The 24,241-nt window shown below is 30.8% G+C and overlaps 2 protein-coding genes across 2 annotated transcripts; one reads left to right on the forward strand and one right to left on the reverse strand.

Annotated features, from left to right (window-relative positions):
* The first annotated feature begins 2,729 nt into the window (after positions 1–2,729).
* LOC112525448 (probable nucleoredoxin 2) lies at positions 2,730–7,329 on the forward strand. The gene is made up of 3 exons (XM_025135581.1): positions 2,730–2,958; positions 4,360–4,851; positions 6,559–7,329. Exons 1-3 carry the CDS (start codon positions 2,851–2,853, stop codon positions 7,174–7,176), a joined length of 1,218 nt encoding a protein of 405 aa, XP_024991349.1. The 5' UTR covers positions 2,730–2,850; the 3' UTR covers positions 7,177–7,329.
* A 1,922-nt stretch (positions 7,330–9,251) lies between these two features.
* LOC112525865 (NEP1-interacting protein-like 1) lies at positions 9,252–10,560 on the reverse strand. Its single transcript, XM_025136161.1, has 5 exons — positions 10,329–10,560; positions 10,050–10,231; positions 9,889–9,960; positions 9,622–9,726; positions 9,252–9,526 (listed from the first exon to the last, which is right to left on the reverse strand). The coding sequence occupies exons 1-5, from the start codon at positions 10,504–10,506 to the stop codon at positions 9,404–9,406; spliced, it is 660 nt and encodes a 219-aa protein (XP_024991929.1). The 5' UTR covers positions 10,507–10,560; the 3' UTR covers positions 9,252–9,403.
* Positions 10,561–24,241: the final 13,681 nt, after the last annotated feature.

A 24,241-nucleotide genomic window follows, 5' to 3' on the forward strand; every position in this document is an offset into this window, starting at 1 on the left:
ATATATATATATATATATATATATATATATATATAGAGAGAGAGAGAGAGAGAGAGAGAGAGAGAGAGAATTACAACAGCCTTATAAAGAAAATTTGCGAGGAACAAATACTTTTATATATTTTTTTAATATATTATTTTCAACTCAACAAATTAAGAACCTACGTGTTATTCTAAGATAGTAATTCTTATAAGATTGTCTTTTGTAAATACCATGTATATATTTTAAACATCAATAATTATTATATAAACATAAAAAAAACATATAAAAACCTAACGAATTGTCATATCACACACAATTTAAAATAAAATCAAGATTCTTATACAATAACTTAAAGATTTGATTATTTATACAAAATTTCGAGTGATTTTAATTTCTTATGAAATTCATGTTTAAAAAATCTCTCATTAAAGATGCTTAAGAGTCAAGACTATGGTTTTAGTTTAACCTCTCCCTTTTTAAAGATTTTATTCTAACAACGATCTAATTTATGTCACACGTTGTCGAATCATTCGGTGTGTTCATTTTCTCAAACTATATTAATTTTGTTGTTGAGTTATTAATTAAAAAATACGCAAAAACCAATCATAATTGCTTTCTTAATTTTTAAAAAAGAGAAAAAAGAAAAGGCATTTGAGTTTGTTTATTTGCAATAAGTGATAGACGATCTACCACTCCATCCTCATGCTCATGTTGTATCCAACAAGGTTCATTAACTTAATTTTGATACATATTTTTAAATGTTAAAACCAAACTTATAATAACAAATCTGAACCGATTATTTTATTATTACTGTACGTCGTAGTTTTAATTGTGTTTGGACACTTTATTTTTTAGCGTTGTATATTATGTTATGGTGTTTTTCAAAAACTTGCCGCTTTTAAGAAACCGAGTCTAATGTTTGATATTCGATACCGATTATGCGTCATGTCATCTGCACACCCTTACATTAACCGACTTTATAAAATCACATATAACTTTATAAATGAACTAATCATTTTCATATTTATTTTTTAATTACTCTTTTTGGTTTGAACATATGGGAGTGTGGATTGAATATAAAGGAAGGGAGACAGGTGTCGGGTGGATTTTACAAAGTTAGGCCCACACAACACAATTGATGGAGGTGTGTTAGAAGACAACACGCACCCCCTTCTCACCAAACAAAAAGCAGCTTCTGCTTTTTCCAACTCCCCTACGTGTCCACTCTTTCAAAATATCCCATTTTCCATTTATTATTTTAAAACATCAACTTAACGCTAACCAAAATTATGGTTTACCCCGCTCGCCACCTTACTTATTTATTTATTTATCGTTTACAAAAATTCAAATAAATATTTGTTTATGCTGTTAAGAAAGGTAATAAAAACTGTACTTTATTCATTAAATAGTTAATAGCAATTATAAAATACCATCATATTGATTGACGGCTACAATTACCTGTTATCGAAGCTGGTTTACTTTAGCTTTAAAACTGAAACTCATATTTATGAAAGTTTAATTTATATTTTCTAAAGTTAAAAAACACGTCGCTTTAATATAATATTATATGTATATAAGATATCGGTTACGTGTCTAAGATTCTGTGATTGACAAAAGATATATATGAAGCCGAAGCCGAAGCCGAGGATAATTGAGCTGCATCACATGTCCAAACATAACATCTATCTTTTAACTATAAACTAAAAGATCATAATAGAATAACCTACAAAATCTCGGTTGTTCGATTCCCAATTTTATCATTTAATTAATCGAATATAAATAATATTTATAACAACCGAATCGAATAAACCGAAACAGATTTTTTTATTAACCTGAATATCTAATTCGTTATGCGAGCCGACTAATATCAGGGTGACCACCTGCTTTGCAGATAATTCGGAGTCCCCACATTTGAACCTCCGTGACCACAAGTAGATTTTTATTCCTCATTGGATTTGAACCTGAGACCTTATGGTACTTTTGATCTTTGAAGTCAAGCTCAAACCAATCAGACACCATCGTTGTGGTTTTATAGCGACTTTTTCTTCCAGTTGAAGGTAATCTAAAATGAAATGAAGATGACTGAATTACTGCTAATAGTAGTTACATTATTTTTAGCAGATTAAAATCTAACTTAACAAATTAAAAACACAAAGTTGTTTATAATCAAAACACAAGTAGTCAATAAAGTGTGAGATGCTGGAATTTTTTATTTGATTAATAATCGCAGGCATCAATGATTGACCATTTGTCACCGAGCAAATAAACATAATTAGGGTTGTAAACAAATCAAATGAACACGAACGGAGGTTTGTTTATGCTCGTTCATTTAACTTAACCAAACAAACGAACAATACATACGGTAAATGAACGTATTTTTTTGTTCATGTTCGTTCGTTAAGAAAACGTGTTTGTTCATATTCGTTGACGTTGGTTCATTAATATGTTAAACGAACAAACACAAATGAACATAAATCAACCACCATTGTCAATCGTTTCATGTTTGTTCATTTAATTAAACAAAAAAAATGTGTTTATGTTCGTTCATTGATTAAATAAACGAATTTTCCATCAAAACGATTCATTCAATAAACACAAACAAGATAAGAGACATCACTATCACTTACCTGCTAACATTATCGGTACTTGTCATTGCTCTTACTGAATAAACGGACCATTAGAATCGGTGCTGAAATTGAAGCATGTGAAATACAAGTATTTATAAGTATATAAATGTGAATGATAAGGCCGTACGGCAGCACACGAATATAAACTCTCCAGACACACATCCTTGGAGCTCAACACCAGATTTCCCTTTATGTTATTGCTCTCCTACCTAGAGTGAGAGAGAAACTTTAATCAAGCGAGATGAAGCAACAGCTGTCGTCGATCAACACAACGTCGCCGGAGATCAAATATTTATCTCTCTTTGCCTCCGATCACCGTGACTTCCTTCTCTCTCCCACCGGAGCTCAGGTCCCCTCTCTTTTTCTCTAGAATTTTTGGTGCATGACGCAAAAACAGTTCCGTTCAACATATATATAGTAAAATTTGAATTGAAGTAGACTTTTTTTGTTAGATCTAGTTTTGGATGTTTGAAGATTGAAGGAAATAATTTTTTTTCTTTTCAAAATTAGACAAGAAAGACGAAAACCTCTTTAGCATGAAGAGAGTGGATCTCCAAATTATTCGCCATGGATTATATATGCTGTAGACATCACTTACGATTTGATTATGAGTTCAGTTCTGCTGATTTATGTATCCGTACAAATTAAATCGTTGTTCATGTTGATCGTAGACGAATAAATTTGTTTGTAGTGAAATTAAGAAATTAGAATCCGATGATGATGGTGAATCTAGAAAATAAAAGGCATAACACATCGAATTTTTATTATTTGATTTCAAAATTCTTTCATCCGTAGCCATGTTCTTGGCGTTTACACCTGAAATTGTGCATTGTTGGGTTAGTAAAATGGTTGCGGTTTCCCGATAGGGTTCATGGATCTCAATGTAACCGCTTAGTTATAGTCACATTCTGGAGCCATACAATTGAATATACCCAAAATCACCGTTTTAACAACAAAAAACTAATGCTATTAGTTTATTTAGTGAAAACTGGTTGCTACATTTTGTATGAATTAACTTTAGTGATGCTATTTTGGTGCCAACTCACATGTTTTCATAACAGAAGGTTGCTGCCACATCCTATTTATTGCACACATTTATTTAACATAGTTGGTAAACGTACTAAAACAATGTGGTAATTATCAAAGAACCAAAACCCATATTTTTTGGGTTATGGCCTATCAATATTTTTTGGGTTATAGCCTATCATATACTAAATTTTCAATAAATTCAAAAAATAAGACTTTTTTTAAGAACGAGGAACATACCCGAAGCATATAAATGGGCCATGAAAATAAAAAAAAGTACATGATGCATGCTTTATGGTACTTATTTTTCTCTCTAAAAACCCAAAAAGATTTCCATAAAACTATTGTGTTGTAAGAGGAATCCCATAATTCATAAATGTAAGGTGGCTCTCCCTATCGATTGCCATTTTCTCTTTGCAGAAGTGGGGCTGCCCTTTGCACTATTTCCACCATAAAACATTTTACACATGGGGAATCATGTACGTAGATATTTTTTTGGCTCCAGGACCAACATTTACTTACAACTGTATGTTTAGGCATTGTTGGGTACAATAGTAGGGTACTCAAAAATATTTTATTTTTATGTTATTTTATATAAACATCCAGTTTGATGATCGACTTTTAATGGTCGACTATTTTTATTTTTAACTTTGGTTCATTTTGATGGGATATTTCAGTTTGATTTTTTTACATTAAGCCAAACTTGGATATATCTCCATTTCAGATTAAGATTTCCGAGCTTGAAGACAAAATTGTGGGCATTTACTTTTCAGCAAACTGGTATCCACCATGCCAAAGTTTTACCAAACTCTTGATCGAAGTATATGAGCAAATCAAAGAGAAAAATGGATCAAACTTTGAGATCGTTTTTGTTTCGTCTGATGAAGATTTGAATGCATTCAACAACTACTATCAATCCTACATGCCATGGCTCGCGATTCCATTTTCCGATTTGGAAACTAAGAAGGCATTGAACAATAAATTTGATGTTGAAGGGATTCCATGCTTGATCATTTTACAACCCGATGGTACGAATATTATACATGATGGAGTTGAGTTGATTTACCGTTATGGTGTTGAAGCGTATCCGTTCACTAAGGAGAGGTTGGATGAATTGTTGAAGGAAGAAAAGGAGAAGCACGAACGACAGACTTTGTCGAATTTGCTTACAAATCATGATAGAGATTTTGTTTTGGCTCATTCAACATCCAATGAGGTTAGTTCATATCGTTTTTCATATGCTCGTGCAAGAATATGTTGATGAGTTGTTCAACCTATAGAGTGCAACTCATGAACATATTTTTGTGAAAAAGAATGTTTGGCTCTTTTGGAAAGTAATCTAAAAGTGTTTCCTATATGCTCACATGGTATCAGATACGAGGTCTACCATATTAGGGACTGAATGCTCTTGGACAATTTGTTAGTGTCCGTCTGGCCTCTGTTGAAGCAGACGTATTTTAAGTCCCACATTAACTAAACTTATACCATTTCTTCTTGATATATGTTAGAAAATTCCTTTTTTATCTCTTTGGAAACCCTTTTAAAGAGGTCCACGTATCTTCATTTAGGAATTTAAAAGTGGTTTGCTTGATTACGCCAAATTGCCAATAGACGCCAAAAGTTTCATAAAGTGTAGTTTTTTGCGGTTGGAATTCAACTTTAATTTCCCTTTTAAAGTGTAGTTTAACGTTGCATTCATTTTAAAATATATTGTTAATTTTAAAAACAAAAACAAACGTAGAGGTGTTTTTTGTGCATGAAAATTTATGTGATAAATGTTCAAAATGCATTTTCAGAACATCAATATATGAAATGAATACCGATAATGATTGATAGTTCAGGACTTAAAAAACATCCCATCCCATGACATGATATGAAATATCTTACAATTAAAATAATTATTGAATCCTAGGAGTCAAAAGAGATTTTCAGGTTGTCCAGCTCTCTTAAGCTTAGACGGCTTAATAAATTACACATAATTTAACCGTTTTTGTGATTTTACACTAAAGGTCAACCCTAGGTGTACAGGCGTCGTGGCCCTGCAATCTTAGTTCGTGGCCAGAGTGTGAATCATATGTGATTTTACACGTAATTTCAATGTAAAATGACATGTGATTCGACCATTTTCTTATATTAGTTACCTTCTTTTCGTATAAACCTGACAATTCTTAGTCATATTCAATAACATTACGGTAAGTAGTTAGGAAGAAATTAGAAAACTTAAAAAGTTATTGACGAAATTGAGCAATCTTACAAGACATAATAACTAAATGCCTTACTAGCTTTATCTATGACATTTTTTTAAAAGTGTGGTTAATATGTTATATGGGACATTTTAAAACATATCATGTAAAAAGACTAACAAAACGATCTATTTATTGTGTTATTAGTTTGGCTAAATTCTTTCATAAAACTTGCTAGATCGTTTAATTTCGTTTTAACAAATTATTGTAATATCATAGGACACACAGTTACGAGTCCAAACTCATAAAGCATGTGATAATCACATAAGGACATTTTTTTTACAATACATATAATTGTTTGATATTTATATGTAATGTGAAAAGGAAATTGGAATAATATATAAATATTTGGCTGAAATTATGAAAAGGTTGAATATTTGTTTCAAAATATTGGATTAATCCAATCAAATCTATTGGATAACCAATAGGATTATTGATCCAATGAAGTCATTCATTGGATTGGATTGGATGAATAAAGATAATGGAATTGGACTAATCCACAAACTTCAGCCTATAATGAATGATTGGATCAGATCAATTGCACCTAAATTCGTCCATACGATTTAAACTGGTTGTCGTAAGTCTAAATGCATGCAATCAATTAAAGAGGTAGATTTAGCTTAATCGAGTTTCTAATACTATTTGTTGGGCCCTGATATATTTGTGAAAACATTGTGCAGGTATCAGTTTCTTCCTTAACTGGCAAAACCATTGGGCTCTACTTTTCGGCCCAATGGTGCCTCCCAAGTCTCAAATTCACTCCCAAGTTGATCTCCATTTACCAAAAGATCAAACAAAAACTAACCCAACAACAAGAAGACTTCGAAATCATCTACATCTCCAGCGATCATGACGATTTAGAGTTCGACACCTCTTTCAACACAATGCCTTGGCTGGCCCTCCCGTTTCGTGATTCCACCCCTAAGGACCTAACCAAATACTTTGATATCCGGGGTATTCCCAGTTTGATCATTTTGGGTCCCGATGGTAAAACCGTCACAAAGAATGGCAGAAGTCTCATTAACTTATACGAAGAAGAAGCATACCCTTTTACTGAGGCTCGGGTGGAGCTATTGGAAAAACAGATGGATGAAGATGCAAAGAATCTGCCGAGTATGGAGTTACATTCGGGTCATCGCCACCAACTCACGCTCGTGTCTCAAGGGAACGGTGGCGGTCCCTTCATATGTTGTGATTGTGACGAACAGGGTTCGGGTTGGGCGTATCAGTGCATTGACTGTGGGTATGAAGTGCACACCAAGTGTGTTAAGCCTGTGGTTCAGACCTCTAGTGGTTGATCAATTAGTTAAGAGATTGACTCCATTTGAATACCTTTCTATGATTAATTAATGTCTAACTAATTAATATTTGCATGCCTACCAAATGGTGGCATATGGGTTGATGGTAGATTTTGGAATGATTAATTGTGTATGATAATCTTGAATTACGTACGCTTTCCTCTTATATACGTTCTTTATTACAAAAGATTTCTGAATTAATTATACAAAGAACAATTAAAACTAATAAACGAATTTCAATGCATGTTCGCTCGTTTTGATTATGAGTTTTCTATAACCTATATATGCATATATATATATATATATATATATATATATATGGGACCATTCAAGAAAGAACTGAGTTGTTTATGGTAACCGTGAGATCTAATCTCAATCACACAAATTAATAATCAGTGATTGAAAATAAAAGAAAAATTAATTACTGAAATTCCAAAAATAACTCTCCAATATTTAATGTGAATATGTAAATAAGGGCAAAATGGTCAATTTTTTTAATTTAATAAGACTATTTTGAGCGCCCTAGAAATCCGTTAATCTTCTAAAATTATATTTCATCAAATCAAAACAAAAAACACAAAAGATCTTGTTGGTTGTGCGAGAAGAGGTGGAAAACAATTTGTAGGCTTTGGTTGGATATGTTGTGTTACATTGTAATAAAAAATATCGTGGTTTCATGTGCTACCCAAAAGATTGTGGTTTCAACAGAGATGTGAAGTTGCTGCATAAACACAAGAAAATAATCCAATCAATGAGCATTCAACTACACTTTGTGTAATATCTTAATCACATAGTAGCAAACCATACAAGATAACCTCCAAACCATTAAACCCATGGTGAGAATTCTTTGGTAACCTACGACCAAGAACTCATAAGTTATAAGGGGCTACAAATTCCAATAGTTACTGATGTAGGACAGTGTGTTACAATACCAATAGTGTATTAGGTAACACAAAATGTTGTGTTACATTGTGGCAAAAAAAATTGTGGTTTCATGTGATAATTTAGGAATGTAAAATAAAAATTAAATTGAAACGTATGAAATTAATAAATAAATATTTAATCTAAATTTAGTAATTTATTAACATGCTCTTTTACATTAATTTAAAAAAAATAATTAATATATTAAAATGATTGGTCGAGATTGGATCTCACGATTACCACAAACAAAACAATTATATATATATATATATATATATATATATATATGTTAATACGACATATTTATGTTGATATTGATAAATGATTTGATTTAGATGAAAATCCAAGTAACCATAAATAAAGGTAGTTAATAATTATGGGCGAATAGAATAAATGGAGGGTTACTTGTACGTTATTAATTTAATAATAAATAGTTATAAGTAAGATTTTATTATGTTTACGTTTTGGATAAGAATTGAGAAGGAAAAGGTAATGAAAAGAAAGCACCCGGAACCATATATATAATATGATTCCTTCTCCATTTTATGTTCAAGACGCCACGCTACTCATCAATATCATACAAACCATTTCTACTTTTTTTTTTCTTTTATTAATTCTAGCAAAATGTTTAATTTTTAATTAAATCTCGTAATTATGAGAGTTTATTACTTGGATTAATTAAGAGAACTAAAAAGCAAAAATATATAGAAATTACATATTTTGACAAGATGACGAGATTATATTAGGGGTAGTTGTTTTCTTTTCTTTTCAATTTTTGTTATTAAATGCTTTCTACAAAAGACTACCAAAGTTGTATATTAAAACAATAATGAAATGAGTAAAATTACTAAAATACCCTTGACTTAACGGAACTTTATTTATAGATTTAGGGGCAAATGATCAATCTGATCTCTAACAAAAATTAAAACACAGAGATACAATCTATTAGAATTTTTTTTTGAGAGATCAAATATGTGATTAATTACTGTCTGCTATCTATATAAACAAATGTCATATGATCCTTGTTATATATAGGTATAGGTTACATAAATATTTCATCATATAGAGCTAGCTATGTACACATTTCACAACTACCTTGACGAAAATGTATTTACAGAAATACTAATTTAACGACAAATTAAAACCTATGACGGGAGTACCCTTTTGCGCCGTGAACGATTTATATATAACACAAAGAATATGTAACAAAAAATGAAAAAATATGTGATCGGAAAATGAATAAATTAGGTAGGTAGATGAATGAATATGAATATGAATTGGATTGGATGGATGGTTGTTGACAATATTATAGGCTTCTTCTGCATACTGGGCATGAATTATGGGTACGAAGCCATTGCGATATGCATTCTGGATGAAACTTGTGGTCACACTTTGGAAATATTCCAGCTGAATTCCCAACCTCAAAATCCTGTTATTTTATTAAATATAACAAGATTCATTAAAAAAGTTAATAAATAGTATATATATATGACATATATATTCCATGCAAAGTATGGTACGTACCTGAAGGCAAATTGAGCAACAAGTTGCATTTCCAGAAGAGTCAAAGACATCGTGCTTTGATATTTCAATCTTTGGAAGCTTCACCAGCTTTTCACAACTTTCAACCTGCATCAGTTCATTAATTACCAATTTCAGTTTCAAAGAATATTCAATGCTTCATTAATCAATAATATAATTCCACCTGGAATTCTCATTCTCTCTCTCTCTCTCTCTCTCTCTCTCTCTCTATATATATATATATATATATAAAATTAATTAATTAATTACCTTGCTAACTAAGAATATATGATCTTGATCTCGAAGAAGTTTTGATTCCACATCAGCTGCTACGATATCAATCTGCAACCAAAATATATTCACACATTTTATTGATAATTAATTAAAGAAGAGTGAAATTTCAGAAGATGAATTATTATTAATTAATTTACCAGGTGAAGGAAGCAAAGATGTTGATCATGATCATCAGAACGCAAATAATCGAAGATGGCTGTAATTAATTTTTGTGACAAAGCTACCCCTGATGCTGCACCCATCATGACATCTTGTAAGAAGCTCATTTTGTGCTTAAACCCGATCAATGCTCCTGCTACTGCTCCAATTGTACCCCCAACTACACATACCACATATATATTAATCAATAATTTCATTGTAGGGTTAATTAAAGAGGTAATATAACATTATATATGTACGTATGTATGTATACTGACCTACGCCAAAGTGGAAGATGAAGATGAGAAGGAGTGCTTGGAAGAAAAGTTGAGAAAGTATGGAGCTGAAAAGATGTCTTATACTGCCACCATAATCATCATATCCACTTTTTAATGACGAAAAGGAAAAGAGGCCGAGTTTCTTCATCATGATTGTGTTTTGTAATTGAGATGACATAAGGAATAAGTAAAAGCTGATGTTTATATATGCATGAAACCAGACATGTCTTGGAAAGCAAACAGAAAGAAGAAAGCAAGAAACTTCAAATGAACAAGTCTTGATGTCAGAAGTATTCAAACCCCATTTGCTTAACCAATTTCCCGATTGATTTGAAATACATGGAATTGTGTGTAGGAACGTTGGTAGAGGGTGACAGGACAGACATATTAAAGAAAAGAAATGATATTCTATTCCAAATTAATGAGGGTCGAGAAGTGAATTAGAATGAAGGGTCAACGGGGGCAACTCAAGTGAGTCAATTCAAAAACCTGCCCAACTCTTTCAGTCGCCGGTTTGAAAGTCATTAGATGATTTTAGTTTTTAAATTTGATTATTTTCATTTTAGATAAGTAGAACGGTATTCGTGTAAAAAGTGAAATACATCTTCACTTTAATGTTTCGTTTTATTTTTTTGTTTCTATTGATATAGTACGGTTTATATAGTTTTAATAAAGATAATGTTTTTACTTTTGAATAAAAATATATTTGAAGATATAAAAATCTGAAAAAATATATCGATATTAATATCAAATTAACTATTTAAAAGTTCTCATTTTTTGGACATTATAATTTAATTTATGTTTGATAGCGAAATAATTTATTTTTTGGGTTTAACAATATGATTTTTTATAAAGATAATGATTCTGTATTAGAACTTAATGATTATTCTAATTATATTTTAAATTTTTTATATTTAAAATGAGATTTTATCTTGTATTTGATTATGTTTATCTGCAATTAGTTATACGAATTCAAAATAAAGCTTTAATAAGTTGTACTTACGTACAATTTACTTGTAATCTTAAATTTTAAGTAATATGCATTAAGAAACAGTACTTTATGCATAAAAAATATTTTTTAAATTTTTTTATCAAATACTTTATAATATAATATAGCTAATGAAATCATAATTTTTATTCGAACACTAAACCCAAATTACAGTAATCAACTTAAATGTATGTCAAGCGCCCCTCATTTTTCAAGACAAACCAAATTCTTTTATTTATACAAGAAGAGTATTTGTATAATATAATGAAATATATATTTTAATTTTAATGTTTCGATTTATTATTTATCTATGTCGATATAATACGATTTTTTAGTGGTTTTGAGAGAGCGATAATGTATTTTGTTTTTCAATAAAATATAAATCTAAATATATCATAAAATTTTGGAAAAAAAATATCGATATTAGTATCAAGTTTACTATTTAAAGTTCTGTTTTTTTTGTGTAATTTCTTTAGTTCAATATTTTATTTATAATGATTATTCTAATTGTATTTTAGATTTTTTATATTTAAAATGAGATGTTCATCCCGTATTTAATTATGTTTATCTATAGTTAGTTACACAAATTCAAAAATAAAGTTTTAATAAGTTGTACCTACACATGATTTACTTGTTATCTTGAATTTAAGTAATATGCATCTATAACAGTATTTTATGCTTAAAAATGGTTTTTAAGAGTTTTTGTCAAATGTTTTATAATACTAGAAGGGTACTCGTTGTTTGTAATCTTGAATTTAAGTAATATGCATCGATAACAGTATTTTATGCTTAAAAAATGGTTCTTAAGAGTTTTTGTCAAATGTTTTATAATACTAGAAAGGTACTCGTGCAATGCAACGAGATAAATCTCCATTTTAATGTTTAGTTTTTATTCTTTGTTTCTATCGACATAATACGATTTTATGTGGTTTTGACAAATTGTGAATCATAATCATTTGATTTCATTTATGCAATCTTTGTGCTTCAATATTTGTCATTTTTAAGTTAGAAATTGTGAATTAGATCCCTTGCTTTGACTTGCTTGTTCGATTTCCTAGAGGAATTTTGGAATCCATAATCATTCTTGGATTTCTCTCCATGGCAAACAATACTAAATTGATAAGCGTGTTAGTTGCAAGTGTTGTAAAATCTAAATCAATCAATCGACATCAGACTGTTTGTTGGTTAGTTTTGGTGCTTGTTTAATCTTAGTGCAACTGACAATTAAACTCCAAGTCCGTGAGTGGATTATATTAACTACTTAGAGATTGGTTGTTGAAGCATTTCATACTAGTCATGTTTTTTCTAACCAACAGGACATTGACGTGTGTTGGTGTTCAAGCTAATTTGAATTATTTTAAGAAAATATTTAATTGAGTTTTGATGATAAATAATCTAAAAGTTAGTTGATTGACACCTATTGCTAGATTTCATCTTCTATTGCTTACAATTTTAATTCTCTTTATATGCTTCGCTTAATTTTCAACTTTCCACCCCCCCCCCCTTTTTATTTATAGCTGTTAAAATACATGCATATGACATCGTCTTAGACTTATGATTGATCACAATGAGTTTCTGACGAGACAACCCTACTTATCACTATCACAATTTGTTTTGCATTAAAGGTAATAGGATTTATTATAAGATTTTATTATTTGTCGGACTCGACACCTGTCAATTTTTTGCAATGTTGTTGGGGACTCGACAAGATTTAACTGTTTATGCCAATATCGTTTCATGTTGGTTAATACGTGTCTATAGATCGGGACATTGAGTAAACCACTAAGAGGTTAAGAAGAAATCCAAGCTTCGAAAGAAGCAAGGAGAGTCGACTTCTTCACCGGTACTTAATATTTGGAAAGATATTGAGTTGTCTACCGATTCAGAGAACGAAAAGATCTTGCATTTTTTTAGGAGGATAAGCCTCATTTCAAAGAGGAAGAACCAATCATCAAGACCAAAGAAGAACAGGAGATGCAGCACCACCTCCCGAGCGTACTCTAAGACAACGGACAGTAGAGATGATCATTTGCGGGTCCGACCCAGTTTTTTTTTTGTCCAACGGGTCTAATATTGTAAACCAATGCCCTTTTTTCAGGCTTGACAACTTGCCATTGCCCGTCCTATAAACGGGCCGAGCTTACCCACGGGCTAATGAGCCTAAAAAGTGTAACTCTTATCTATACTATTATAAAACATTTGACTAAAACTCTTAAAAACAATTTTTTATGTATAAAATATTGTTTATTGATGCATATTACTTTAAATTCAAGATTACAAGCATAATATGCATGAGTACATCTTACTAAAGCTTCATGCTTGAATTCGTGTAACTAACTGCCGACAAACATAATCAAATACATGATAAACGTCATTTTAAATATAAAAAACCTAAAATATAATTAAGATAATCATTAAATTCTAACCGAATGTTTAATTATTATCTTTATAAAAAATTATATTATTATTAAATTACATAGTTAATTTGATACTAACATCGATTTATTTATTTTCAAATTTATATTTCATCAAAAAATAAAAACATTACCATTTTCTCAAAACCACATAAAATCGCATTATATCAATAGAGACAAAGAATAAAAACTAAACATTAAAATCGAGATTTATCTCGCTGTATTACGCGAGTACCCTTCTAGTAATTAACAAATGTGAAACCAAAAAGTAAAGAAAAAACACCATTGCAATTAAAACTTTAAACAACGACTGACTATATTGTTGATCGATAAGGACTTTTGATATAAAGATGCTAATAAAGATAATGTAGAGCATTTTGGGTTCTCAAGAGTCAAGAAAAACCAAAGAGTCCTGACTCTCATCCTATAACTTTAATAATTTAATTTTAAAATATATTACTATAATTTTAATTAACAGTAAAAATTAATTTTAAAACATAAACGGGGTAGGCGGGCCTGACCATATTTATTTTTACATTGCTCATTTTCGTCCGTTAATTTTAACGAACAAACCTGGGCCCGCCAATCTTCTTGACAATGGTTGTCCAAACCCGTATTTCTAGCGGGTCGGATGGGCCGAGACTAACGGGTAGTCCTGCCCATGAACAACTCTAGTGGACAACACCCAATTTCAACCAGCAACCTCTTTGCGTCACTTGTCCTATAGAAGAGGTAAATGCAGAACTTAAGACCTTTTTAATACACTTACTACCTCATTTTCATGGTTTTGACAATGAGGACTCGTACAAGTAACCAACCGAGTTTCACATGGTATTCCTAGGGATCAAGCCACAAGGCACCACCATGGAAAATCTCAAGTTGAAGGCATTCCCATTCTCCCTGGTTGATGAAGCTAGGAGTTGGCTTTTCTATTTACCGTCAAGATCTATCACCAGCTAGGCACAAATAGCACGAGCCTTCCTAAACAAATTCTTTCCCTCGTCCAAAGCTACAAGTCTTAAACGGGAAATCTACAAGATCAAGCATAAATATGTGGAGTCACTCTGCGAGTATTATGAGTGCTTCAAGCGCCTATGTGTAAGTTGCCCTCAACACGACATTTCTGATGAGTTATTAATCCAATATTTCTATGAAGTTTTATCGCAGATGGAACGGAAAGTGATGGATTCTGCTAGCGAAGGTGCGATTGTGAATAAGGCCCTGACTCAAGCAAGGACGTTGACCAATAATATGGTGGATAACTCCAAGTAGTTTGGACCATGGGGTGACATAAGTCGAGGAATGAGTGTGGTACATGTTAGATCCTTGAAAACTAAAATACTGATTTGACTAACCTTATGAAACTACTTGCGATTGGAGTATAACAAGTGAAAGCATGTGGGATTTTTCCACCATGGACATCCAACCGATGCATGTCCCACTCTAGTTGAAAGAGCAAGTTAATGTCGTAAGGGGTGGCAATTTTCAGAGTTGGCAGAATCGGGCATTGGACCCATTTTTGAGTACTTACAACCATGGATTGCGACAACACCCTAACTTGAGCTACGCCCTGAGGCAAGTTGAAGATCAGTTCCAACAAAGGCTCCCTTTCAGCAGCTCCCACAATTCCAGCAAGCACATTAGTTCAGTCAACCACCAGGTTTTTATCAACAACACCACCAATCGAAGGTGCCATTTGATCAGTAGGATACCAACAACAACAACAAATGCCACTTCAAACCCCTAGTGGCTTAGATATGCCCCTTCATGGTTTCGTTGTAAAGAGAAAAATTACATTTCTGAAGGATACCACCATATTGTTTTGTTGGACGTCACCATATAGTTTTTGAAACTGAAATGTTAGCATAAAACTTTAATGGCTAAGATGATATGTAAATGCCCATACCTTCGTACAAATAGAACCAACAGATCTATACTAATATTGTGGAAAAAATTAAGTATCTTCTTACAGTCAAATTGTACCATGACTTTAAAAAAGAAATTAGGTCTGCATCTGAAGACGTAATCTTGTGTTTTGCTCAAAAGGTTAATGTTAATCCAATTTGTAAAAATGTATTATTCCCGAAATCAACATAAGTAGTTGACTTCTCCTTGGGTCAAACCGCAATTACTTTTCCCTCCAATCAAACCCAGGACTTCACAAACGTTTAATTCACCTTAAAGGTGCATCAGCTAAAGAATATATATAGAGAGGAGGAATATATGATACAAAACATGAAGCAAACATTAATACCGCACCTGATTATATATTATTCTGTTCTCGACGAATTAATTAAGATACCACACCTATATATATATATATATATATATATATATATATTATATATATATATATATATATATTATGGATTATAATTAAGGCAGATTTATAGCTAGCAGTGTAATATAAGACTCAAAAGACACGAAACAAGTCTTTATACATGGTATGCCTAGCTGCCATCGATGTTGAGCCATATCAAACTACAACATCTGATTAGCTAGCGTGCTTATTCCAGGACGACGGGACTAATCTGCGAGAATAACCTCTGCCAAATAGGTGCCTGCTGATTCATTCATTCATTCAAGCATTAATTAAATTAGCCACCAGGATATATATACATATAGGATGCAATCACGTACCTTGTTGAATTCCATGATTTTATGCTCATCGTGACGCAGTAGTTTCTCCAGATCTTTGGTTATAAGTTTAACCTAAAATATAACAGTGATAAATCCGTTAATTGATGAAGAAAACATAAATTTTTATCAAGATTAAGAAGTTTGTTGTGAATTTTAAGAAATTGGGGATAATCTACTGACCAGATGAAGAAGGAAGGCAAGTCCATCATCATCATTAGAATGCAAGTGATAAAAGGTAGCTTTAGTGAGGTTATATGAGAAAGCTGTCCCTGATACTATTCCCACAATTGCACCTTCCATCAACCTCATCTTGTTATTCCATCCTATCACTGCTCCTGCCATTGCTCCAAGTGTAGCCCCAACTGCACCCCACAAATTTATTCACATAACCACAGATTCAAACCAAAAGAAGAAGAAAAGAGTATATGCATGGTACTGACCAACTCCAAACTGGAAGATGAAGAACACAAAAAGTGATCGGACGACTACTGTAGAAACAATAGAGCAGCAAAGCTCTCTCATCTTCCTTTCAAAATTTCAACTCTGTTGAATCATTCAAAACTCAAAACATTAATGACAATGGTTATATGTGTGTATGCATATATATATATATATATATATATATATACACACATATATATACATACACATACATATATATGTTAGGGCATTTTGGTGGGAGAAAGAGCTTGGTAAGTAATTAGGTCAATTTTTTTTTGATTAACTTGGATATCCAACCCGTTACGCAAGCCGACTAATCCCAAGACGACCACCTGTTTTGCAGATAACACGAAGTCACCGTATTTGAACCTCCATGGCCACAAGGGGATTTTTATTTCTTTTTGGATTTGAACCTGAGACCTCCTGATACTTTTGACCTTTGGAGCCAAGCCCAAACCAATCTGGCACGACCTTGTAGTTGGTCAAAATTTTAATCAATTTACTTTTGAGATATATAATTTTTTTAAAGGAAAAACCTGTGGAAATTATTAATATGTTTATAGTATTTTAGATGAAAATAAAAGTCAAGGATGAAAAAAATATAGAAAACAATATGTAATAGCGTGCGAGACATGCCCCCATATTTTATGTCAATCAATTTTCACTTTCAATTTATTTCATTATTTGGTACGAGAAAATTGTTGTATATTTTCCTTTCAATAATTACATTGCTTACACATCTCATTAATTTAAATATTCGTAATTAGTCAATTATCAATTATTTATACTATATTATAAAACATTTGACAAAAACTCTTAAAGATCATTTTTTATATATGAAGTACTGTTTATTGATGCATATTTACTTAAAATTTAAGATTACAAGTAAATTGTGTATAAGTACAACTTATTAAAGCTTCATATTTGAATTCATGTAACTAATTGCAAATAAACATAATCAAATATTGGATAAACATATCATTTTAGATATAAAAAATCTAAAATATAATTAGAATAATCATTGAATTCTAACAGAATACTTAGTTATTATCTATATAAAAATTATATTATTAAACCTAAATTAAATTTTTTGTTAGTAAATCTAAATTAAATTATAATTAAAAATTTTGAATTAAGGAAATTACACCGAAACACAAGAACTTTTAAAAATATTAATTTGATACTGATATCGACGTAATTTTTTTTTCAAAATTTTATGATATTTTCAAATTTATATTTTATTCAAAAATAAAAACATTATCGTTTTTTCAAAACCACATAAAACTGTATTATATTGACATAAAAAAAGAATAAAACAAAACACTTAAATCAAGATGTGTCTCGATGCATTGCACGAGTACCCTTCTAGTCAATAATAACAATCGAATTCTTTTACCAACAATATCATAAGTACTTCAATTATCTATACTATATTATAAAGCATTTGACAAAAACTCTTAAAAACCATTTTTTATGCACGAAGTACTATTTATTGATGCATTTTACTTAAAATTCAAGATTACCAGTAAATTTTGCATAAGTACAACTTATTAAAGCTCTATGTTTGAATTTGTATAACTAACTGCGGATAAACATAATCAAATAGAGGATAAACATCTCATTTTTAAATATAAAAAATCTAAAATATAATTAGGATAATTATTGAGTTCTAACAAAATACTTAATTATTATCTTTATAAAAAAAATACTATTAAACCTAAATTAAGTTACTTTGTTACAATAAATTAAATTATAATAAAAAAAATTGCATTAAAAAATACACAAATAAAAACTTTTAGATAGTTAATTTGTTGCTAATATTTATATATTTTTTGTAAATTTTATATGATATTTTTAAATCTATATTTTGTTCAAAAATAAAAGCATTATCGCTTTTTCAAAACCACGTAAAATCGTATTATATCGATATAGATAAAAAAATAAAACCAAACATTGAAATCAAAATGTGTGTCGATGCATTGCACGAATACCCTTCTACTTAATAAAAATAAGTTTGTTTAATTTTTCAGTTTATTGAAATATTATTGTTTAGCAAGCATAATCTAGTTTGTTTTAAGAGCTACTTCATATAATTTTTTAAAAAAAGCTACTTTTAAATAATTTTTCAATAAGTTGCAAGGTTTTTTTTTTCATTTTTTTTTCCTATTATACTTATTATATGTTAGAATTGAGTAATTTATAATGTTTACTTTATAGATTATTTTACATATTGTTGTCTAGCTTATCAGCTAACTTATCCATACTTTTGCTAGACATAGCATTAGCAAAATACATAATAAAGTAACTTATGGGCTGTTTACCAAACACTTATCCAGTAAAATATAACAATATGATTTACTTACCAGGTAAGATTTTAATCAATCAAAACGACATTGTATGCAATAATTCACGCGGTAAGCGTTTACCGTGGTAAGAGTCGTCGTCCTTACTAGCTTACTGGGTAAAACTCATGGTTTTTGTCTCGCTCTTATCAGGTAATATTCTTGGTCCTTACCATATGAGGTAACGTGACTTGGTAAGCACTTACCCGAGTAAGTGTTCGGTAAACGGCCCCTAAGTTTCGTCCCTCTAGCGCATGGGTTTTTTCTGTTTTCGTCTCTACACTTTCATTTATTACAAAAATATTGGTACTAATTGCATTTCATTTTAGTTTCCATTCCCCAACTTAACGGTCGATAGCTTTTGTGTCGTAAAGTGTTTCATTTGGCCCCCTCTCGCTGTCTCTCTCACACACAAACATCTTCTCGTTGTTATCTCTATTCTATGGCAACCCACTTGAATAGGTAAACTCTTTTAAGTATTTTGAGATTAGACTTGGGTTTTGTAGTAAATCTAATATCGTGGTTGATTTTAATGTATCGGTACACTTAGGGACCGTTTACCAAACGCTTACTCGGGTAAACGTTTACCAAGTAATATTACCTCACCGTATGGATATGATAAAGACCAAGAATCTTACCAGTAAGAGCGATACAAGGACCAAGAGTCTTACCTGGTAAGTGAGGGCGACGATTCTTACCACGGTAAACGCTTACCGGGTAAATTGTTGCATACAATGTCGTTTTGGTGGACTAAAATCTTACCCGATAAGTAAATAATAGTGTTATATTTTATCGATAAGCACTTAGCGAGTAAGTGTTTTGTAAATGACCCTTAGTTTGAGACATGGATAAGGTTTTTAGAGGAGTTCTTGCTTGTTGGATATCAAGCCTTCATTTTTGGAAGCTAAAGATTTGGATTTAGAGTCTAGGTTTAATTTAACCTTGTAAGGTAAGTTCAATTTGCTTTGTGAAAAAATTGTACAGACCAAAAATGTTTATTTTGAAGTCTTAAAGATGTTTCCTTGATATTTATCATATGTGTTGAGTATTTGATAAGATTTACATCTTTGTGTATCTAACTTATAAATCTTGTAAAATGCTTACATCTGGGGTTTTGGATATTTTGTTAAATAAATCATGACTGTATTTTTTTCATGATTTATTTTATAATTGGAGGGTATTTGACGTTAATGCATATTTAGTATATTTGGTTTTATAAAATCAATCGGAGAATGCAGAGTATTGTGTTATAAGACATTTTGGAAATGTTCACGGTATGATTTCATTTACAAAATGATTGCCCAATCAATGATGGGTTTTGAACTAATCATACATTTGGATAATTTGTTTGCATAAACGTTGGTTAGATGCATTTTTTATAGCTTACATTGACTTTTCCATGGAGTATATTGGGTTGATTTGGTTTATTTGAGTTTTGGGACATTTGTCGAGTTTTATTTGCTCTATGATGAGCTTGGGGCATGATATGTATTTACTGATTTTTTTTTGTAAGAATTACATGTTTTGAGTGTGTTGGTCATTTATTTTGAGTCATGTAATTTAGACTGTTATGCATTAGATTCATAAACATATAAGTCAGTCGTCTTTGATGAGTGAGAAATCTTGTCCACACTTTGTGACCAATGCTCGAGTAGGCATTATGATCGTCTCAATATTGTGGAGGTAAATTCTTTATGAGTCAGACTACGAGACCATTAGACTTGTGGTTTTGATGTTTTAACCCTTATGCATGCGGGTCAAGTACATTGTGTTTCAAGTAGAAAGTTTGATGTTCCTATTGAATGTTAGTGAGTAGACACTAAAGGTCGAATGAGGACCTTGAGGTTAGAACTCAACTAGATAACGAATGTGCACTAAGATTCGGTATTTTTGTGGTGAAACTCAATAGAGTAGACACTAAAGATATTGTCGCCTTGAGGTGAAACTTGATGAATTAGACAGTAAAGGTATTGATGACTTGAGGTGACACTTGATATAGTGTGCACTAAAGTCAATAAATATGAGGTGTAATTCGTCACTCCGATACACGGCATATTTTTGTATTCTCGTCACGTTCAATGGAAACAGGTCTCCCCTATTACCTAAATTTTTTGTTTTTGGATATAGGTTTTATCCATGTTTTTGGTGTCGTTTTGCTTATGGAATGTTATCCATGATTTGTGGTTTTAAAAAATTGGAACTTATCCATGTTTTGATGTTTAAATAATAGCGTTTTATCCATGTTTTTAGTATTTGAATATTACACTATTTTGGCATTTTGTGAGAGTATTGAGTTTTGGTTCCATGATTAAATGGGTGTTTTGATTTATGCGTTTTCATCACAAAAATGATGTGGTAAAAATGTCGTTTTTATTCTAAATACATTTCATTTTGAAATTGTGATTTAAATAAAATATTTTTCAGTTTTACCGTCTTACATTTAAGACGAAAACTGTTTGAACTCATTAGACGTTAAGTGTAACCCTTTCTATTTGTCGGCATATACATCAGGTCCTCGTTAAGGAATGATACTAACGACATTGTTATGAGATTAATGGTAGTTAGAGTCACGAGAATGATTTAGCCATACAGGGTCGTCTTCCTTATGTTGGAGATAATGACACAGTAGTTGGGTTTTAATAACACTTGTCTCTAATCTGTACTTTGTGTAAGATTTGATTTATAATTCATTAATGTTAAACTTTTATTGTCATTCTACATAATTCGAGTATTGTTCGATTGATGTTTCATCAAAAAAAAAAAAAAATCAGATTAATCCATTTAGATAAATAAGTCATTTTTATATTTATTGATCATGGTCAAAATGTATATTAGAAATATAGAAAACAAGATATTAAACCACAAGATGGTGATTGATTGATTTGAACTTGGCTCCAAAGGTCAAAGATATCAGGAAGTCTCAAGTTCAAATCTAAGAAGAAATAAAAATCTCCTTGTGGCCACGAAGGTTCAAATGCGGTAACTCCGGTTTATCTGCAAAGTAGGTGGTCATCCTGGGATTAGTCGGCTCGCATAGCGGGTTGAATCCAGGTTAATAAAAAAAGATATTATTATTATTATTATTATTATTATTATTATTATTATTATTATTATTATTATTATTATTATAAAATGATATTATTAACAATAAGTTTGAAATACCTAAAATAATAGCGTTATCAACCTTGTCACACAACAAAGATTTAAAAGAACATTAAATGTGTCATGTCATGAATATGAATGCCATGTCTATGGAAAATATACCTTAACAATCCAAAATAATATATTTTTCCTTAAAACTGAATCATTCAAAGATTCAGGTATATATAGTTAGTAATGTCGATTCACACCGTCTCTCTTCTTTCAATTTTTTTTATTATATGACTTGCTTACTTATATAATATAAATATAAATATAAATATGAAATATATATGTATTTAAAAAATAATATTCAAAATAAATTATATATTATTTTAATTTTATTAACTATATATCAAAAAAACCAAGTAAAACATGTTTATACTAAGATTTAAATCAAAACGAGTAAAACATTGTATGTTCTAATCATAATAAATAATAGGGTCGTTCCTTAGCATGTTAATTGTGAGATTTTAAACAGGACCCCCGAAATTTTGGGGACTAAACTTACTTGTGTTTAGGGTCTTTTTTTATCGACCTATGTAAAATTATAGCCAAAATTATTTAGGTTTAAATTACTAAACTTACTTGTGTTTGGTTCAAATTACTGATAAAAAATGATGTCACTAGTGATAATGACAGTAGAAAATATCTCTTGTGATGTAGCCGGAGACGGGGATAACGAGTTACTAGCCCTATGCTAAGGGTTGGGATGAAGATAGGGGTGAAAGAGTATTCTTCGTTATGATTAATATAGTGATTTTAATTTATTTGTTAGGTTGTTGATTGATGGAGGACTGATTTTGATGTTTCATAGAGGTTAAAGGATCTTGCTTCGTTTACTTGATAGTGGAAGGGTGGTGGAGCACTGAAGATCTTTTTAAGAGGGCTGTTATGTAAATAGTTTAAAGGAGTCTTTGATTAAAAATATTAAACAGTAATCAATAAAAAAAAAGATAAAAAAGTCTAAATTTTTATTTCAGGAACGTATATATTATTCGTTTATAAAAAAAAATCAAAATTTCCATCACTGAATAGTATTAATTTATTGTGGTTGATACGAACTACCAAAGTATGATTAATAAATAAATGTAGAATGATTTGATCAAAAGCTTGAGGTTTCACGTGGAGATTTAAATTTACATACGTGGAGATTTAAATTTACATATCACGAATATTTGTTATTTTTAAACTTGGACGATTACGTGAAGAGTAGTGGATTGATGAACAACTCTTATCTTATATCATGTAACTAGAAATGCAACATATAATTTTATGTTAAAATAATATTAATTAAAATAATCAGTTGGTAAATTGAAAGAGCGTCTTTCTTTAAATATAAGATAGGGCATGAGTTCAATCTCAGTCTTCTTTATTAGCGTTAGCTACTGAGCGAGTTAAAAAAAGATCATCACATTGTCAATTTTTACCTAAATATTAATTAGGCGAAGGGTCGTGTGAGAAGGGAAGTGATATGAGAAGTATAAACTCTTGATCACTTTTGATTTCATGTTCACTCATGAATTGCGCTTTGAAAAAAAATTGATCATGTGCACCTCATACTCTAGTGTTGATATTTATTTAGGATTGATCCAAATGTAAAAATCTTTTATTATGATTCTCTGCATAACTTCTCTTTTCACCATAACCCAACCCGTATAAATTAATTTTAAATTATACTGGACAAGACGAAAGATCATGTGAGAATGAAAATTAAGTTGAAAAACGTAAGAAAGGATTTGGATTCTTAATCACCTCTAATCTCAAACTCATCCATGAATCACGTTTGATACAGAGATTGATTGCATCTAGCTGCATCTTATCCTAATGTGCATTGAGTGGATATCCCTTCTTATATTTCTCACCTTAACTCTTCTTCTCACCTGAATCTAGTCATACCGGATAAAGCCTTATATATGTGTGTGTATATATATATATATATATATATAT

The sequence above is a fragment of the Cynara cardunculus genome (genome assembly GCF_001531365.2).
Source record: "Cynara cardunculus var. scolymus isolate 2C chromosome LG 13, CcrdV1, whole genome shotgun sequence".
Lineage (NCBI taxonomy): Eukaryota > Viridiplantae > Streptophyta > Magnoliopsida > Asterales > Asteraceae > Cynara > Cynara cardunculus.